We start from the raw sequence: 20,983 nt of genomic DNA, 5'->3' as shown, positions 1-20,983 counted from the left end.
GGGACCCATCAGTAAACCTGGGCTTCGTGCGTGCTCAGTTGTTAGGGTCACGCGTGGTGTGCTTTCTGTGCATTTCAGAACCTTTGAATACCGTGAGGAACCTTGGTGTATGACCCTTCCACCAGCACTTTGAATGTTCGCTGGGAGCATACAGAGCGAAGTCCTCGCCAGTACAAGCTCTTCTATGCACCCACAGCAGGTGGTCTGGAGGAACTGGTCACTATTTCCTGTAGGGAAAAGTGTGTGTTAGTTTCAGCTGTAGATTGCAAAGTGGAGATCAAGAGTTAACTAGTGTACCGTAGCGCTGAAGGAGTTCATGTTCCTTCTGTAGAACTTGACGGAGGGTAGTCAGTTGGGGCCTCAGTTCCTGGGTGATAGGGGCTTTTGGGGGACTGGGGCTGAGGGATCAAATCATTACAGGGGCTTTTCAAGAAGGAGCTGGCCATGTGCAGAGAGGCCTTCATCAACTCTTAGAACAGTTTGTATGGGGGCACATCCTTAGGTCCCAATAGTACAGAACCCTGCTTCTTGACTTGGTCTTCAGTTAGTATTTTGAGTATTTGGTTGTTCAAAGTATTATTTCTTGTACAAGGGTTTCAAATCAAGTGCTTTACAGTTTATTAAAATCTTTAGGTGTCAATTCCTGGGAATACCAATGATACCGTTCTTAGGAATCTGCAGCCAGGTGCCCCAGACACCGTTACAGTGGTTCCCCTTTATCCTGAGGGCGATGGAGGGTGTACACCAGACACTGGAAGGACATGGAAGTAAGAAGGCAGACAAACTTAGTGTTTTCATGATGCATTTTGCTTTTTAGTTTAGCGTAAAGTTTAAAGTAGAAAGAAAGTTTGGGAAATACATAATGATGGAATAAAAATGTAACAATTAGACATAGTTTACCTTCCAACCCCCACCAATTGTTAATATTTTAGTGTATGAAATAAAAATTACATTCTTCTGAAGTGATAACTTCAGGATTTCTAAATGTGTTTACAGTTATCAGTATTCTCTGTCACTGACAAAAGTTCATGAGCTTTGCTTTGTGCTCAGTAAATTTGTACAAAGCAGTGTTTTGTCACTGGCTTTCAGTGTCAGTTGTTGAAATCTGCTGGTCGCGTTACTTGATAGCACATTTCTCTGCTGATGAAGTGCTTTTTGGCATTGAAAATCTCTGCTTTCATTTGCTATTAACATGTTGAGAAACCAGTTTATAGTGGTGTTACAATTCTTTGTAGTATTGTTTAAAGGCTTTGGTGCATACCTTTAAATATTTTTTTGGCTTAAAAATATACGTGCTGATGGCTCAAAGAAAGCAAGTATGGATGACTTCTTTTGGCAAAAGATTAGTGGTCTAGAAAAATGATGTTATTGCTAAAGTGGAGTTTGGAGATAACACATGGATTTAATTTGCATGTCTTTCTAAGTCCCTATTGGGGCAGTTAATTGAGACCTGAGTGTATCTTTGATTTCTCCCTATGTTTGCCTTTTCTTTGAATCACAGAAGACATTCAGTGTCTGTTGAATGAGAAGAAATGAATGATTGAAACCAGCTAATCTAGCTGCCCGGATTAGATGGGCGTCCCCCGTGTTGTCAGTTCTCATTTAGAGGCAGAGATGATAGAATCCTCTTGTCTCTCTCTCCATGACCTGTGCTGGAAAACTGAAGCTGCTTTTCCAGTTTCTCACTCTTGCCCCTTGTCCCTTGTCCTTTTGTGGCCAACCCAGTATTACTACTTTTACTCCCTTGTTTTTATTGACAACAACTTAGCTTCCATAGAGACCAAGGCCCTAGTTAGCTGAGTTTGGCTAAATGTGGATTTGGAGAGTTTTCATCTGCTTTTGTGTGTAGATAATTCAAAGTTTGAGGAAGTCAGTATTTCTCCTACTACAGATCAGAAGTTTGGGGTAAGTGATAGTTTGCCATGTGTAAATAGGCATAAGAAATATGTGTTGCCTTTTCTTTTCTCAGTGGTGAGAAGACTGGCCAGAAATGTCCAAGTGTACAATCTGCCGAACAGCGGGGGTGTTGGCTGGACCCCGCCCCTGGCTGGTGCAGCAGCACTACGTGTGTGCGCTCCCCTGGCTGGCACGAGGCCCCCAGCACCTGTAAGTACTGTTGTCGGCTCAGAGCTGGGAGAATTTCATAGATTTTATGGCTCCTCCTGCTGTGGTTGCTGGCATAGGGCAGTAGATGAGTTGGTGTGGCCGTGGGCCACGTGCACACTCATTTCCTGATGAACTTAGCCTCATGTTTGTGTCATGCTTGGCAGCCTGTAGGAATGCAGGCCACAAACATGCCCACGTGCAATGCTTAAGTGATTGCTTTTGATGAATTAAATCATAAGGGTATCAACTGTAGGGTTAGTAAGCAAAAATGAATTTGGGGAAAATGCAAATTAGCTATATATGAGTTAAAAAACCCCAGTAGTAAATGCAAATCATTCACAGACCCTGTCAATATGGGCTTTCATTGTAACAGACACATCTTTGTTAGGAACCTTCTTGAAAGTTTGCCTTCATTGGCTCTTAACAGATTGTCAATCTATCTTAGTACTATTCCATTTTCTAAGTAGATTAAAAATACATACAGCAGAAATTACTAGTTTGAGTAGGAAGAGTATCAGAACACCAGTGGGCAAGTAAACTTACAAGGCTTTACAAAAAGAAGCAGGGACCATGAACAAAGATAAACACAACTTGAGCCTGTCCAAATGTTGACTTGCATCCTGTGTGTGGCAGGACGTGTTCAGACACCACTGCTCTTATCCACTGCCTGGAGTAGCTGTTTTAATAGAGAGATCTCTCCCCGAGAAGTGTATCTTAGGTGTACATGTCTCTTAACATTTGGGATGCTTTGGGGTCACTATCATAAGCCCTGGATGTTGTATGTGAGAACCTTCCCCAGGAACCTAAATGGGAGGTTGTTGAAGTTGCTAAGGGTCAAGTGTGAGCTCAAATTTAATGGAGAGGGAATTTATGAGAGTAAATTACATCCAGTGCTGTGGCCTGGGCAGATCTCACGAGGTAGCACAGAGGTTGGCTTCTGCTGTGTCTGGGCTCAGCCCTTTACTATAAACATTATAATACTGACTAATGAAAGACTCGGTAAGCATTTGGGTGGTCGTCAGACAGAATTTGTCAGGTCCTCCCCTCTAGATTGTGGTGCCAGGAAACACCCACACGGGGCACTTGGAGCAGCTGATTCCAGACACACCCTATTCTGGGGACATCATTGCCCACCACTCAGATGGAAGGGGAATCCCAGCCCCGCCCAGGGCCAAACACATGAGGCTGAAATCCTTTCGACCCAGTTCTCTTGTGACTCAGTGGGGAAGGCTGGACAGGTGGGTGGTGAGGGGGGTTGCTGAAAGCTGCCTCCACCTTGCGCAGGTGAGGGAAGGGCTCACGCCTACTTCTGCCCGGGTTCCCCACGTTCACATTCAGGCTGAAGGCCCTCTGGGCTGAGTGAGTGTCACTGGGCCGTTTTCTCATCTGGGGCCTTTGTTAAGGAGGTTCCTTCCCTTCTCCTGCCCTGCAGTGGGTCTTCTCACCAACTGGGCACTTTTGAAATGGGAGGGCTTGGCCTCTTTTTCATTCAACAGGAAGTGGTCAGAGTAGTTGAAACCCCTTTCTCTCCCAGTCTGTACATTTAGGTTTCAACCTAGTCTCTGTCCCTAAAAGATCAGCATGTAACCATAGCTCTGAATGGAGCACTTTTTTTAACATTTTTTTTTATTGACTTATAGTCAGTTTACAATGTTGTGTCAATTTCCAGTGTAGAGCACGATTTTTCACTTACACATGAACATACATATATTCATTGTCACATTCTCTTTTCTTGTGAGCTACCATGAGACATTGTATGTATTTCCCTGTGCTATACAGTATAATCTTGTTTATCTATTCTACATATGCCTGTCAGTATCTACAAATTTCGAACTCCCAATCTGTCCTTTCCTACCCCCCACCCCCTTGGCAACCACAAGTTTGTATTCTATGTCTGAGTCTTACTGTTTTGTATTTATATTTTGGGTTTTTTTTTAAGATTCCACATATGAGTGATCTCACATGGTATTTTTCTTTCTCTTTCTGGCATACTTCCCCAGGAGAGAGGACAAGACCAGGAGAAGGCAGGCCCAGGTGAGTGCAGGCCCAGGAGAGGGCTGGCCCAGGAGAGGGCAAGCCCAGCAGAGGGCAGCCCCAAGAGCGTGCAGGCCCAGATGTGGGCAGGCCAGGAGAGGGCAGGTCCAGTAGAGGTCAGGCCCAGCAGAGGGCTGGCCCAGGTGAGGGAAGGTCCAGAAGCTGGCAGGACCAGGAGACAGCAGGCCCAGGGGAGGGCAGACAAAGAACAGGGAGGCCCTGGTGAGGGTATGCCTAGGAGAGTGTAGCCCCAGGAGAGGGCAGGTGCAGGAGAGTACAGGCCCAGGAGAGGGCAGGCCCAGCTTAGGGCAGGAACAGGAGAGGCTAAGCACAGGTGGGGGCAGGCCCAGGAGAAGGCTGGTCCAAGTGAGGGTAGGTCCAGGAGAGGGCAGGACTAGGTGAGGGCAGGCTGAGAGGGCAGGACTAGAAGGCAGGCCCAAGAGAAGGCAGGCAGAGGAGAGGGCAAGACAGGTGAGAGCAGGAACAGGAGAGGTCAAGCCCAAGTGAGAGCATGTCCAGGTAAGGTCAGACCCAGGTCATGGCAGGCCTAGGAGAGGGCTGGACCAAGAGAGGGCAGGTCCAGGGAAGGGTACGATCAGGAAAGGGCAGGCCCAGGGGAGGGCCGGCCCAGGAGAAGTCCAATTAAACTTCCAAGAGATGACGTTGAGAGGCAATGGGTATTTGAGTCTGGAATACAGGAGGGAGGTCTGGATTGGAAATAGCAGTTTGGAAGTTACTGACTTGTAGATAATACATAAAGCCCTAAGGCTGATGTGGGTGGCAGCAGAAAATAGTAGAGGCCAGAAGACAGCCTCGGGTGCTGTGTGCCAGCACTCAGGGGCTGGGTCTGAGAAGACTGGCCAGGGCCATGGGAGGAAACCAGAGCAGTCTGAGACCCAGGAAGCCCCATGAAGAAAGGGCTTGAGGAAGTCGGGGAGAGCAGCGGTGGGAAGTGTGGCTGCCAGGCCGTGCAAGGAGAGGACAGAGCTCCCCGTGGAGTCAGCACCTGGTGGGTGGTGGGTGACCCTGTCGTGAGCATTTGCAGTGAGTGGACACACTTGGATGGAAAATGAGAGGAATCAGAGGAAGCAAAAGGGAACAGCTCCTTTGCAGAGACAGGAGGAGTGTGTGCTGGAGAGCAGAGAAATGGGGCCGCAGCTGGAGGGTGAACGCATCTTTTTTTATAAGATGAGGGCAATAACAGTGTATGCTAATAGGAAAGATAGATTAAATGGGGAAGTTAGTAACACCACATTCCCTTAGGTCAGGGGAGTTGCAGGTGAGGGCAGGTGGGGGCCCAGAAATGCCCCTGAGAGAGTCAGCTTCAAAACACTTGCCAGGTCCAGTCCACTCAAGACCAGCTCCCAGGAGTGTCAGCCACTTAGGAACTCTACCGCCCCCTGCAGTTTTGATCCTGGCAGGGCCAGAAACCATAATTAGCCAGCTAAGGGAGGAAGGATGGAGTTTGGCAGGAAGAAGAGGCCTGCCCTGCCTTCCACCCCTCCTGCAAGTGGTCAGCCAGCAGCATGGCCTTGCAGAGTAACTGATGTGGTGTTTTCATAGTTACGTGGTTAAAAAGTTCTCAAATGTTATATCATGCTCCCACATAACTCTTGGATTGATTGAAGATTTAATTGGTGGAAATAAAAGCAAAACATAAAGTGAAGAAAGTGTGTAAACATAAGGCTGAGCCACAGAGTAGGGTCAGCAGACGTGCGGAAACACGTTTTCATTTCATCTGGAGAGCGTGTATTGGTTTCTCAAGTTTGTACTTAATGATACATATTGCCACAATCTCTGAAACCATGAAAACAGCTTTCTGCTGTTTGCATCTGCTAAATTCCCTGGAGACTGGCTGGGGCCCAGAGGGATGGGGAAAAGAATAAACTGAGGGATAAGGAGATGTAGAAATTTTTGGTGGGGAGCTCTCTGGGGGACTAGGCCTTCAGCATCCTGTGGTTCCACTCCACTCTAACCACAGTCGCATACAAACATGACTTCCTCAGGGGCAAGCCTAATTTCTGGAAATGTCCCAAAACACTCAGCCACCTAGCACCAACATTTGAAAGGAATCAAAATGGCCCACAAGCAATTGCAGAGATTTGAAATGCCTTAGGCTCCCACGTGCACACCGGGCACACTGGGCCTCCAGGCCTCTGTGCGCACTCACAGGGACACTGGCTCTGGAGGGACAGTTGAGGGACAGTTGAGGGTCAGTGCTGTTGCTAGGCTACGACTGTTCCAGACAAAACATTCCAAGCCGCTGAGCTTCGCAGCCAAGTTTTGGCAGCGAGACCTCTGTGGCTCTTCTGTAGCGCCAGCGCTGAGATCGGGAGGCGGTAAGAGGCCAGGGGGGAAGTGAGCGGTGTCAGAAGGTGATAAGCCAGATGAAGAAGAGACTCGCTAAGTTCGTGAGCTGGGTGGGCTTCAGCACCCATCAGAGAGAGCGCAGGAATCATGAGAACCCCATGCCTGGGTATCCCGTCCGTAAGCTCGAACTAAACAAGTTCCACAAAGCCGCATATTTTGGCGATCTGGACACAGTGGAGGTGTTGCTGATATGTAAGGAAAATGTCATAGACAGGAGAGACAGGAAGAACAGGTAACAGGGGCGGGGTGGGGCAAGGGGGGGGCGCCTGGGAGGAGCTGCCAATTATGGTTTTAAGACATGAATTTTAAATTGCCTCCCCATGTCAGAGATGTTGAAGAGTGAGAAAGTGAACATGTTAGAATCATTGAAGTACAGTGTTCTCTCTCATCCTTGCAGCAGCAAAGTAGATACACTATCATTTTATTTAATTGAAATGTTTTTGTAAAATAGTAACGGTAACAATTATAACATTATCTAACAATTATTAAGCTGTTATTTTGTGCAAGGAACTGCCAGACACTTTGCATAGCTTTTCATTTAAGCATCACAGCAGCGTCCTGTAAGATAACTACTACTTCATGCCCATTTTGTTGATGAGGAAATTGAGGCACAGACAGGCTAAGTGAGAGCTAATAAGGGACAGTGTTAAAGTAGAAGTTAGACACAAGGTGAGCTGAATCTCAACGGCATCCCCTTTCTATTCAAACAGGTAGTTCTTCCATTAATGTGATGAGTAATAAGAGCTAATAAATATTGTTCTTTCCCCATAGAAAGAACTAAGATAAGAAGACTAAATGTTAGTTTTAAAGGGGTAGGAATAGCAGGCTGTTGAATGTTTACAATTACACGAGTAACTGTACCTTTGAACTAGTACGCTCTAATTTCCTAAAAAGTCCTCTCATGTTCGCAGGACTGCCCTACACTTAGCCTGCACCACCGGCCAGTCAGCAGTGGTGGCTCTCCTTACAGAGTGGCATTGTGATCTGAATGCTCGTGACAAGGAAGGCAAGACAGCTCTCATCAAGGTATGTAGCAGCCAACCATGTCCATGTGAGACTGATTGATTTATTCCTTAGAATGAAAATGAATTTATCTGTTTTAAATATAACGAACTGCTGAAACTTGAGGAATGTTAACTTGGAATGCCTGGCACTTACAGTCTGTTTCTTGGCATGATACCAACAGGCTGTACAATGCCAGAAAGAAGTATGTGTCACTGTCCTGCTGGAACACGGTGCTGACCCAAATCTTGAGGACAACTGTCAAAACACTGCTCTCCATTACACCATCTTGGCTGGAAATATGTCAGTTGCAACAAAGCTGCTCCACTATAATGCAAATATTGAGGCGACAGACAAGGTATAGCTCAACTGACTTTATTTACAAGATATTTGAAATACAGGGTCTTTTCTAGCTACAGGTGTTTTATTTATAGTAATATGTATACTGAATACAATACATCAGGCCCTGTTATCATGGAAACAACTCCAAAGCTAAGGCCAGGGGCTAGAGGTAGTGCCCACAGAAAGGGCAGAGCTCTGTCTCCCAGCCACACTTGTACCCCAGAAGGAACAACTTCCCATTAGGAAGTGCCTGGGAGTGGGTGGTAGGCTCAGAGCCTACAGAAGATGAAGGCTTGTGGAGTGAAGTGATGGCAAGGGCTGGCTGGCTGCCTGGGGATGGGTGGGAGGAGGAAGGAACCCAGTACCCAGCAGGGGAAGCTGGGTGACTGCACCTGGGCAGGGGAGGCAGCAAGCCATAGGCCCTGAGCCCCCCAGGATCCCAGGTTCTAGAATCTGGGCAAGTGAGGTCAGGTCATTTTTGACAGCCAGCAGGGGCATTCACTTGTGCTGGTGGCCACATGGCCCTCCACGTACACCTTCACCTTGGGGTCTTCCACACTCAGCCGGGTGTAGCTCCCCTAAGGGGCTGTGGCTGTAGGTGGGGAGCAAGTGATGGCGAAGCTGGTCCTCCTGCTTTTTCTCCTGGTTCTCCCTTGAAGATTTTGATTGAATAATTGTACTCAGGTCTAGACACAGGTATTTAGAAATACTTCCCTGAGATTCTGATACAACCCTTGGTTAAGGACTATTGAATGGGTACGTGTAATACATGTAAGTTCACAGATCTCAAAAATAAGACATCTCTGGAAGAGCAGGAGTTTGATAGATGCTGATGCTTTCAGTGCTCTCCTTTCCAGCCATGTTAGCCTGACTTTTATCTGTCTCTTCCTCTGTGATTGAGGAGTTTATTGGCAATATTACTGGCAGTATCTATTGCCTTGAAGAATAGCTCCTTTTCCTTTCTAACCACTGATCATTCAGTGGCACTCAGACAGTCTTAGAAACTTGCTTGTGGTGAGTGATTCAATAAGTAGAGTCGGATCCTTTAAAGATTTTGCACCTTTTGTTCCCATCCAGGTCATTAGGTCAACAGGGTTTTTCTGATCGCAATAATAGGAAATCATGAGCCTTCTTTTGGTTAAAGCTGTGTGACAGACTCTTGCAATAAATCTGTTAGATTCACTGAGCCCTAGCATAATCAAGATGACTTTTTTTAAAATTAAAGTCTAATTGATTTACAGTGTTGTGATAGTTTCTGGTGTACAGCAAAGTGACTCAGTTATATATATATTCTTATTCAGTTATATTGAGTATAGTTCCCTGTAGTATATAGAGTAGGACCTTGTTGTTCATTTATTTTATATACAGTAATTTGTATCTGCTAGTCCAAAACTGCTAATTTATTCCTCTCCCACCCCCTTTCCCCTTTGGTAACCATCAGTTTGTTTTCTATGTCTGTGAGTCTATCTCTGTTTTGTAAATAAGTTCATTTGTATCATATTTTAGAATCCACATATTAAGTGATATCCTATGGGATTTCTCTTTCACTTTATGACTTACCTCACTCAGTATGGTAATCTCTAGGTCCTTCCATGTTGCTGCAAATGGCATTATTTCATTCTTTTTTATGGCTGAGTTGTATTCCATTATATATAAGTATACCATGCAAGATGGCAGTTTTAATCATCAAGACCAATGACATTAGTAACAAATTGGAATTATTCTAATAATTTAGTTTCAGCCATCTTATGAACTAATTATCCATTTGATTGACAATTGGGGAGAATTAGATACAGGTAGATTGTAGTTTTAGTAGGCATTGGAAAAATTCTTGAACTGGGTATTATGAGTCTTAATCACAATTTTTATTACATGTTGGGGCCCAGTGTTTTTGTGTGTAAGACTTACGATTCTAAAGAAAGGCAAGGTTTTACATACAAATACTTGATTTATACCCAACTGTTTGGAAACACAGCAAACATAAAAACACAAGTGGGCTATAGACTAAACATGGCCCTGGATGTGTTCAGTTTGTCTCCACACATTGAGTCAACATTTAAAATTTAGGAGACTTGTGCAGAAATCTACACTTCAGAACTTCTAAAGAATCATATCTGGTCCCCCTTGAGCCCAGGCCTATGTGGTCTGCTCTGCAGAGGTGGCCCCTTCTCGGTGGGGCGTGTGTTCTCCAGTTTGCTGTCCTCACTTGTGACCTTCACTTACTCGGGCCACCTATGTTGCCTCTGTAAGCATTTGAATTTACAATTCCTGTGGTATATTTTGGTATATATTTCAAGATTTTAAAGACAGTCTATATTAACTTATAGTCTACTTCATATTTTATAATAATCCCTTAATAGTGGGATGGAATTTTTCAAATTAGAATTTATAAGTTGGTTTAAGAAAAACTTTTTCTTTACATGCAAGTAGTCATATTCCCATTGGAATGTCTGCAAGCTTTATGAGATTAGTCGTAGTTGTAATTGGATAGGTTATGCATGCTGCAGACAGTATGGTATCTTTCTCCTTAGTGTGGCTCCTTAGAAATGTAGTTGATTCAGTAGCTGAATGGTTCTCTCTGAAGCAGTGTTTAGAGTGTCGGGAATAGTAGTTGAGCAGTAAGGTAACTAGAGAATGCCTGATACACACTGCGATAGAAGTGAAGGTTCTTGGAACCAGCAAATGTCTGAAGTGAGTTTCAGAGAATGACTTCACAGGGAAACTTTCGAGGAGGTCAAGGAGGAACCTTTTAAAGAGAAGGAGCACAGAGGGGCAAGGAGGAAGGGGCTACTTTTTATTTACTTTATAGTGTATGTTTAAGCTCAGAGACTTAAGTTTTTAAACTAAGTTTTGAAATTTATATGTAATTTTACACATTGTCAACTGTTTTTACTATTTTACAGTATAACTTCACACCACTTTTACTTGCCATCAGGGAGAACAAAGAAGAAATGGTCAAAATTTTGATAGAGAATGGGGCAAATGTACATGCAGTCGACAAGCTGCAAAGGTACAATAGTGTGTTCTCTCTCTCTCTCTTTTATTTTAAATCTTAAAGTTCTAAAGTAGTAACAGCCAATCAGAAAGATTAATTTAATAAGAAGAGGATTAACTTAGAATCAACACATCATCAGTTAGGTAGAAAAGCAATTATTCTGCCTGGTGTCACAAAGAACAGTATGCAGCAGGATTCATCTTCCTTTATGGTAGTGACTGCTGTCATTTGCAACCTGATTTTTTTTTTTTTTTTTTTTTTTTGGTCATACGATCTTACAATAGTTCAGGGATTTCATTTTAGTTTTATTAGTATGGACTCTAATTTTAATTAACCTTATGAGACAGTGTTGAATTTCTTCATTCTTTTATAATATGTTTTAACCTCTTCTTGGTATATATATATTTTTTTTCTTAAAAGATGCATATTAAACAAAGAAGAGTTTGTTTTGTCTTTTGGATGACTCTGCTTTAAATTACTTTCTTTGAAGGATACTGATGTTATTAGGTTATCACTAAGTGAGTATCACTAAGAGTAACTATGACCAGATACTGTGGGCTCATCAGTTTTTATCCTTTTTCATTTCTAGTACATTTTGATGTTTTTATTTTTAATTGATAATGGTAGAAGGAAGAAAAATAGCTTTAATTATTGAATAAACATTCCCTTTAAAGAAGACAAGTCATTGGTGGATGATAGAGAGGAAAGAGCTGGGCTTTAGAGTCAGACGAGGTTGAATTCCCAGCTCTCCTGCTGGCCAGGTGTGTTACCTGGGGGGCATGACTTATCACCAACCAGTATGTTTCCTGACATGTAAAGGAGGGTCGTAGTACATCCTTCAAGGGGGGTTGTGCCTAAGAAAGACCATACATAGACTGTTCAGGTTAGTGCCGGGCACATGCTTCTCAGCGTGATTAACTGCAGCCGTGACTATTTTTATTGCCTTTTTTATTCATATTACTGTTTTCAGCCTGCAAACAACTTCTCCTTACCTGACCTCTAGCTGATTTTAAAGTATTGTATTTCAGACAAGGAAAGAAATGGGGAATCCTTTATTTAAATCTTTACCTACTTCAGATAAGTGACCTCAGCATCCTTTCTTCTCCATCAGAGGACTTTAAATTAGCAACTTCTACTATGTGCTACCCAAGTAGGACAGGAGGCTTCTTTTTTGTCCCTCCATTTTGGTCTTAGAGGTAATTTGCAAAGATGAGCACTCGAGCATGTAAATGGTCAGTTCTCCAGGGGTGGGCAGGATATTAACTTGGTAAAATAGATCAAATTAACTGTTTAAGTCAAACTGACTAAGTTCCTAAGGGTGAAGTTGTCTCTTTTATTTTAGATCAGCGCTCATGCTTGCTGTATATCATGACTCAGCGGACATAGTCAAGCTGCTTCTTGAGAAACATGTTAATGCCTGTTCTCGAGATTTACAGGGATGGTCTCCTGAACAATATGCTCGTTTTAACGGTTTTAAACAGTAAGTGTTTCCATTAAAATGCCAATTATCTCTAAACTGAGGTTGGAAATGACCTAACTGTTACTTGTTATGTGACAGGTGAGAGTTCCTAGTTGGGAGCAGGCACTTTGGGGATGGCAGTGAGACCCTCCACATCATCAGCTGGAAACCAGCAAAAGGCCAGACTAGTGAGATGGAGCAGTGGGCACAGGGTTCTTTATCTCAGGGTTTGTAAGATGTTTATCCTTAGGGTCCTTCTGTTCTCCATTTCATTCCAGTGTAACCCCTATGCATGGGGTACAAATAATGTCACATACCTGATTTTTCTAACTAGTTATTTGGGTCTTGAAATGTGTAGTAGAGCAGAAAATCCTGTATTTTCCTTTGGGGACATTCTTCTATAATTTTTCTCTTGAATTTTCCAAGAACCTAAGGGATTCCCTAAGACCACAGTGACAGTCCTCGCCCACAAGGCATTGGGGCAGGGCGAGGGCATGCTAATCTTTCTCTTGTTTCCCCTGATTCTGTTGCTGCAGTGTTGGTACTAAAACTGGTTTTAACAGGATCTCCTCAGCAGCTGGGCCTGGGGTCTGGATGTTACTCTCTAAAGACCTTTAATAAAATTTTAAAAGAAGAAAAGGAAAAAGAAACTGGTCCTGCAGTCGGGTCATGATTGACCTCTGCTCCCGGGATGCCTGTGCTGATCCAGTTTCCACGGCCTTCGTGGTGATCGACACGTAAACTTCAGCGTGACAGCTTGTTTAGTTCTTATACATATGCTTGTATGAGGTCATATATTTACAAATAAATGTACCTACTAATTACATAGTAGCTGAGGTGCCCTGAATTATAAACCACAAAGAACAGCTAATCACCGTAATTTGTAACATTTTCTGAAAACTGCCACATTAAATGTTACACCTAGGAAAGAAAACACACATTGGGTTTTATGTGGGATTCTCAAATAGTTCCAGCATTAAAGTTCAAGAACAAATTACTCTGTTCTTCCACTACTTCTCCGAGCATCTGGGGGATACATTATCTCATTAAATCTTCATAATACTCTTATGAGAATTACTAACTAACTGCCTAACAAGACAGTAAGATCCCAGTTTTATAAAGGAAGACTTTGAGCTGAAGAGAAGCAACTTTTCCAGGAACAAGTAGCTGTTGTTTATAGAGCTGGGACTTCTGAGTTCGAGACACTTTCCATATGTCAGGCTCACTCTAGTTAACTTGCTGAGCTGTACTGCCCTCAGTTCACGACTACTTCACCTTACTTTTTTTTCTTTTTTAATTGTACATGCTAAATTTTAAAGTTTGTAGATTGTACAAATTTGAAGTATATGGGACAATGGAAGTTTTGATATTACCTCTGATATTGTCTGAAATAATCTAAGAACTTAATATATTTGGTAATTGTTTTTCATATTAGTATTCAAGTAGTAATATTTATTTATCACTGTTTTTATACATAGCCTTTACCAACTGATTGTCGACTACAGAGACGGAAAGATACCAAATACTCCCCCTCAAAATAGCGACCTAGGACAGAGTTCTGGTAATAAGTTACTCTTATTGGGCCCACCATAGATAAAGTAAGATTGAGGAAATTTTGATAATGAAAGAGCAGTGAAAAAAGCCAGTGTGTAAATTTCATATATGTTTTAATTTTTTTAATTAATTTTTTCTTAATGGTCTAGTATCCAGAATTATTTAAGAAGTTAATTGTAGGTAATTTAAAGTCTGAGACAATATTGTCTGAAAAGAAATTCATTTATTTAATCATGGCCCCTGAAATCCCATATTATATCTTTGTGTAAATAAGAAAAACAGGTTTTTAACTTTGTTGTACATTTCCCCTAACATAATAAGTTGGCCTTGTTACAGAACTGGATCTTTAATTTTTACAGCAAATGGATCACATTGGGTAAATGAATGCTAGTTATTGCATAGTGATTAGCCTCACTAAAAAGTGATTGTCTTTAAAACTGGGAGCTCGGCAATACCTTCCTGGTGCTATAAACAAATGGCCAACAATTAGAACTGCGCAGCTGGGCCAGTGTGCGGCATACTAATAAGAGGTTGTTTTTTAAAGATACCTAGTGATAGTGCAGAAGTCAGGAAAGCAGTGCCTTGTTGAGAAGCACTGGTTACTTTTCACATCACTACACCAACAAGGTCTCACTCTCACCGATTGCATTCCTCAGAAGTGCAAACAGAATGCGACATGTTGCCTTCATGAGAGTCAGATGTATTCTTCTCTTTTTTGGGATACTTGTCATGAAACTATAATTTTGTTAGAACAAGATTTTCTCTTGCCATTAAAGGATTGTCATAATAATGACTCAAATAGCACAACTCAGGACTTAACAAATTGTAATAAAAGCACAGAAGTGCTTCACATAAAAAAAAAAAAAAAAGACTGTTGCCTAGGTGTGACCCCTCGCGTGCTGTTCAGTCTGAACTGTATGAGGGCACCTTTAACTTGGTAGACCTTGATCAAGCAAAGAACTGTTGTAGGAAATACAAAGATGGAATAGACAGAGTTTTGGTCTTCAAGGTGCTCGTAACACAACAGAGTTGTTCCTGGTTAATGTCTGTTTTTTTAAAACAGGACTTTCAAAGAAAACATTCTTATCAGTTAATTCATCCACCTAACAGATGGCTATCAAGTGTCTTTTAGGTACTAAGCACCACTCTGACGTTACAGCATGCAAACAGGTCAAAAGCACAGTTCCCAGCCTCCAGGAGCTTGTTACTGTCATCACCATTTTTATGATTTGCTTTACTTTATTCTGTGCTTACTGTGTCCCAGAGCCCACGAGGACTTTGTAACTGTCTTTATGTATTTTTTATTGGTATTTAATATGTGCCAAATACTTTAAGTCCATGGTGAGGAAAGAAGTTTTTTTCTCACATGACAGTATCCGCAGGCGAGGAGGGCTGCTTTTCTCTACATGTTTTCTGTTAACTAGGAAGAAAACAGAGAAGCTCACGGTAGACTTACCCTAACATTTTATTGGCTGGATTACATCACTTGCTCATTCCTAAACCAGCCACTGGGAAAGGAGTTGTAGTTACTGTGATGACTAGAATAATCATTTCTCTTTTTGCATCTAAGGAGAGTTTACCTTCTTTGCATACTGGAACAGAAATTACCCAAGAAAAGTTGCAATTGTTCGGCAGGGACAACGAAGAAGAAATGGTTGTCGAGTTGGGAACCAGCAATGGCAGGTGCAGGGATTCACTGAAGAATGTTGAGCAGAAGAGTAAGATTCGATCTGAGTCTTAGGGTTTCCTGGTTATGACAAAACAGGGATGCACAAGCTTTTTCTATAAAGGGCCAGAGTCAATATTTTAGGCCATGTAGTGTCTGTCACATCTACTCATGCCAGCCATTGCAGTGTGAAAGCAGCCCTAGACCATATGTGAGCGAATAGGGATGACTGTGCTCAGATAACACGAGGTTGACAAAGCCAAATGGCAGGGTGGGTTTGTCCCATGGGTATCATCCAGAAATACCATGCTATGTAAGTTCGACGTTGTCAGTTTATGATACTGATTGTACTAATGATTATCATTTTTTTGTAAGTCTCATAAAGTCTGGGATTTTGGTCCTTGTAAACAGCAGTTCACTTCAAGATATACCAAATTTGGATAAACACTTTTTTTTTTGATAAATATAAAGGAGGGGAAGTGCATTAATTACCTCCCAGGAGTATACTCAATATTCGCTCAAGTGTGTAATCTCCAGTTGTGGTCCCAAAGGAATGCTTTTTAACAGAACATTGGTCTTATACTTTTAATATTCTGTATTTTTCTATTGCTGAGATAAAATCTATTTTACTTTTTTCTTTAATAGCGGATTTAGTGGTTGAGTTTTTGCCAAGGTTTGAAGACAGGTAGGATTTTATGGATTTTTAAAAATATGTTGACTAAGGGAACACAGAGAAAAGAAACAAGGCTTGTTGAGTGTCCTACTCTGGGTTAGACACTGTGTTGTGTACTTGACATTTGTTACCTCATACAGTCACCACAACAGCTTTGCAGAGTAGCTGTGCTGTTACAGCTTACTGTTAGTTAATTAGGCAACTGTAGTTTAAGGAGGTTGACTAGTTGACCCATGATTCCATGGTTAACAAGTAGTTGACCTGTGACTTAACCATCAGGCAGCCTGGCTCCCAAATCTGCTTTCTTATCCCTCAGCATAGACTTTTGTGACTTTTGTTTGTTTAAAGAAATGAACTCACTCATTTTTTATGTGTATTTTTCCTCCAAAGTAATTCACCCCAACATGATACTGATGATTCACGGTCTCCATCAGATGATGACTTAGATCTTGCTCCCAAGGTAAAGTGTTCTCTTGTGAAATTAATTTTTCTGCTCTGAATTTAGTTTTATGTAGTATTTACTCTTAAAATTTAGTGGTGGTCTGCCTATCATTGTTTTATGTTTGTATTAGAAATTTGGGCAGAGTAAACCATTTTATAAAAATATGACAGGTTGAATTTTTTTTTTTTTTTTTACTTTGGTAAATGCTGAAGATGAGGCTGAAGCAAAATGGACTAGAAAATATATAGTGACAGGAAAACTGTACTGTGAAAAGTTTTCCCACAATAGAGGAAGTGTGAAGCTTGGCCAAGGAGAAGGATTCTTTGACTTTCAAACCACACTGATGGCACTTGTATAATACTCATGCCTCAGGGACATCTTCAGTGCACACAGCTACTTACTGTGATAATCATGGCCTCTTCCTGGGGCCTTTCAGTTCCAAAACTATGTAGCATGTATCTTTTTTCCACCCTTGGACACTTTTTATTTTGGTATCAGAGAGTTGTGAGAAAAGAGGTTTTTTCCCCCTTTATTTCTATCTCTGGTTCTGCATTAAGACTAAAATAATAGTTGAAATTATAGAAATTTAGAAATTAAAGTTCTGCTTCTCAAAATCCATATTATAAAGAGATTCCTCTGTGTTTTCTAAATTATCCCATTAAGAGTATATTCAAAACTCTGCATCTAACTGAAGAATACATGTTTTCCCTAAAATAACAGCCAGCTCCCAAAGTAGACTCTTAATAACAACCATATGATAAAACCTACTTCAGAATTCTTTTGTATTATAGTTTAAAAAAGTATGTCCAGTCCTCGTGTCCCATTCTAAAATTTCAGGTTTCAGATACTTTGTAAAGGTATAGTTATTTACATACTCATTTTATAGCCCCTGCATCAGCATACACCTCTAGAGATTAGGGAACATAATTGTGCATTTCCTGGAGCACCTAGAATAATGTCTTAAATGTAAGAAGCATTTTAGTATTTTTTGAATGTGAATGCATGAAGAGACATGGAATTCTGCATCATGCTGCAGGTAATATAACATGCACACTCTATCATAATGAAATCTATTCGATGGTACAGGTAATATAATATGTGTACTATGTCATAATGAAATCTATTTGAATTTTAAAAATATGACTTAAATTTGTATTCCCTTTATTTAGGCTGTAAAAGTTCAGTTGTTATGAGAGGAAGTATGTCATAAATGCCAAGGAAATAGATAAGTATATGAGAAATAGGAAAAGGTTACAGTCGTTTTTCAGTGTCCACCAATTGTAAGCTTAGAATTTGAGATGAAAACTTTTTAACCTTTTTGCCCCCTCTCATGTTCCATTAAATATCTTTTCAAGCTATATATTCTCCTTAGAATCCTGACCACCAGTTCTTTCTCTAGGTGGAAAGTTGATGTGTTAGGAGCTTTATAAAATCGATATTTCTCTCTCTCTAGTAATAATTTGCAGCGTTCAGGTAGGGAGAGATGACCATGTTCAATTGAGTGACTTAGAGTGACAAGATTTAACTCTTACTTATAGTGGTAGTTACAAACAAACAGTTGTAGAGTAACACAAGTCAGCATTATTGGGGATATACTATGAGCAAAGGCCTTTGTTTTATATATATGTTTTATATATCATGTATTTTGATATTTTTATAAAGTTTGCTGAAGAACAATACATATGCTTGCATATATAACATACGTTTTTATATATATATAGTAAAAAGGTAAAACAGAGGCTTTCGATCATAGTATACCCCTAACAATACTGATACATCACCGATCTATTACATATAAATGCTGAAATGTATATATTTCTCCACATGCCCTGTTATATTTACGTTTTCCTTTTTTTCTTGCTTTAAGTTTGTACTTGACTAGTCATGTCTCATTTTTTCTTTTCCTCCTTCTCCCCACTTTTTTTTTTTTAATGATTTGCCCCAAACCTAATATTTCTTTGCAGAAAACACTTCAGTGTCTGTTCTTTCAGTCCATCTCACTCTGCCTCTGTGAACATATTTAGTTACAGCTTTCTGTTTACTGTGTGTGTGGCTTTCACTCAAGAGTCATTGCCCCTAAGAATTACTTTTGTTTTTATTCCTCTTTCTTAGAAGTAGCTGAATTTGAGCAATCATTTGTCTTTAGCTTTTTGGCGAATGGAATAGAAGTAGCTTATACTGCTTGCTGTTCTAACTCATCCAAATAAGATACTGCTAAAATGTAAACTCTCATATTTCCCCCATGAGAGATCATTCATACATATATAAATCATGCAAGCACATTTCAAAATATAACAATTACTTTGACTTTCTTAATGTTAGTTTTTTCATGGGACTCTAAACTATCAAGGATAAGTTTTTGTTCTAGATCATTTTGGTCAAGAAAGTCATCTAATGGATACCATAGTGTTTGTATAATAATCAATGAGGGGTAAAGAAAGTAACATTTTGGGACCCCTGAGGTCATCTCTCGTAATCCTCACCCCATGAGAAGATGTAGGTTGGTAAATGACAGACCCAGGACTTGAATCCATATCTGAATTACTCCAAAGCCAGTGCTCTTTGTGTTAGATCATCTAGGAATGGGGAATGTTATAATTATTTTACTCAATTTCATACTTGTTGTTCTTAAAGTTGTTATTTTCTTCTCTAGAAAGTCCGGCATCCAAGATTCACAGAGCCAATTCAGGCCTGGCAAGAACCCATGAGAAACAGTAAGTTATTTGAAGACTGTCCTTTTTGTGTTTTCACTGATGAGAAATTATAGATAATTTCATCTACCATACCTTGTTTTCACTACAGCAGAGGCAAAAGATAGTGTTTTGAAACCAGGAAGTAGCACCTTCTTTGAGGACAATAATTCTGATAATAAAAATGAAGATGTGGTTACAACCTTTTCCCAAACATCAACCGAAGTTCCAGACTTTTCTCATCCTGCCTTCCCAGCACCAGAACCTCTCACGTCTTCAGCAGTTCTTGGTGTTACAGAGGTAAGTCGTTTTGTTTTTAACTTTTTCTTCCTGTGCTTTTTCACTTACCGTCCCCCTGATTCTCATGGGGATGAAAAGGATTCTACACAGAAATGGAAGTCCTCAAGATCACAATAGAAAACAGTGTGATAACAAGAGAGGTACATGTGCAGGACTGAGATTTGTAAAGGTTGGTGGCAATAAACAGTTCTCAAATATGCCATTAAGAAAAGAAAGAATAAGAAAGCAACTAGAAAGAACAGCTGGATGAATATGAAGATGGGCAGGGGTACAAAGGGGAAGGATTCATCTAATAAGAACAAGATGAATATAAAGATAAATGAGTGTCAAAATGAGAGAGATTATTATACAAACACAGCAGAAATAGTGGGGTTAAGTGAGAGCAGGAACTCTACAGTACAAATTATAGAAATTATCTCAAATTCAAATTAAGAGAAGGAAAAGTCAGCTCATGGAAAAAACAGCTCAGACTCTTCTGAAGGACATTTAGCTGATTTTATGAATAATGGAAAGAAAATTTGATCCTCACCTTTTTTCTTTTTGGTTATAGAAGTTTGTTTTTTAATTCAAATGTAGTTGCTGTACAGTATTGTACGAGTTACAGGTGTGCAGTAAAGTGATTTGGTTATACATATATGTGTATATATCTAATTCGTTTTCTTGTCCATTATAGTTTTTTATGAGATATTGAATATAGTTCCCTATGGAAGTTAGTTTTAACTTGAAGTTATTTCTTTTTTTAGAAATCCTCACGTTTAAATTAATGAAGCGCTGTCTTATATTTAATCTAGCAAATTTTGTCTCTCCATTCCATCCCCAGTAACTGAGTTCTAGTTTTCCATGTGACTTCTCATGCTGTTTCACACCTCGACCTTCGGCTCAGGCTGCCCTTTTTAGACTCCCCTTCACGTCTGCTCTTTGCACTGGGTCTCTCGTTTAAGACACAGTCTGGTCTTCCCAGCATTCCTGGAGCTATTGACACGCAGCAAGTCTCTTCTCTCCTTTGTGCCCTTACTGTGTCTGTTCGCTGCAGGTGTAGAGCTGTTGAATGATACTTGTCTGTGTTGATTAATTTTCATGTGTCTCTACCTCTTCTAGAATATAGAGCAGAATCTGTCTTTTATATATATTGCCAGCTTCTCCCAGGATAATGCCTATGATTTGATGGATACATTAAATATATGTTGTCTTCCTGACTGATTGATTGAATGACCAAGTGTAGGAATATGATGTTTTCTGAAGTTGGGTTTTTGTTACATCTTGTTTTGTTTTTATAGGAAGAAGCAACAAAGCCAAAAACTGGGGGAAAAGAGAACGGCACTCGGACTATTAACAGTGTTCCAAAGGAGC

The 20,983-nt window shown here is 40.8% G+C and overlaps 1 protein-coding gene and 1 pseudogene across 1 annotated transcript; both read left to right on the top strand.

Annotated features, from left to right (window-relative positions):
• Nucleotides 1–1,988, top strand: part of LOC123618768 (inner nuclear membrane protein Man1-like) — a 64,553-nt pseudogene extending 62,565 nt beyond the window's left edge.
• Nucleotides 1,989–6,485: 4,497 nt separating this feature from the next.
• LOC123612915 (uncharacterized) lies at nucleotides 6,486–19,357 on the top strand. Its single transcript, XM_074349953.1, has 9 exons — nucleotides 6,486–6,742; nucleotides 7,422–7,536; nucleotides 7,697–7,870; nucleotides 10,758–10,864; nucleotides 12,192–12,329; nucleotides 13,787–13,869; nucleotides 15,433–15,580; nucleotides 16,592–16,661; nucleotides 19,297–19,357. Exons 1-7 carry the CDS (start codon nucleotides 6,528–6,530, stop codon nucleotides 15,570–15,572), a joined length of 972 nt encoding a protein of 323 aa, XP_074206054.1. The 5' UTR covers nucleotides 6,486–6,527; the 3' UTR covers nucleotides 15,573–15,580; nucleotides 16,592–16,661; nucleotides 19,297–19,357.
• Nucleotides 19,358–20,983: the final 1,626 nt, after the last annotated feature.

The sequence above is a fragment of the Camelus bactrianus genome, chromosome 21 (assembly GCF_048773025.1).
Source record: "Camelus bactrianus isolate YW-2024 breed Bactrian camel chromosome 21, ASM4877302v1, whole genome shotgun sequence".
Classification (NCBI taxonomy): Eukaryota; Metazoa; Chordata; class Mammalia; order Artiodactyla; family Camelidae; genus Camelus; species Camelus bactrianus.
Note: the sequence above shows the minus strand (reverse complement) of the source record. Positions and strands in the feature narration are given on the sequence as shown.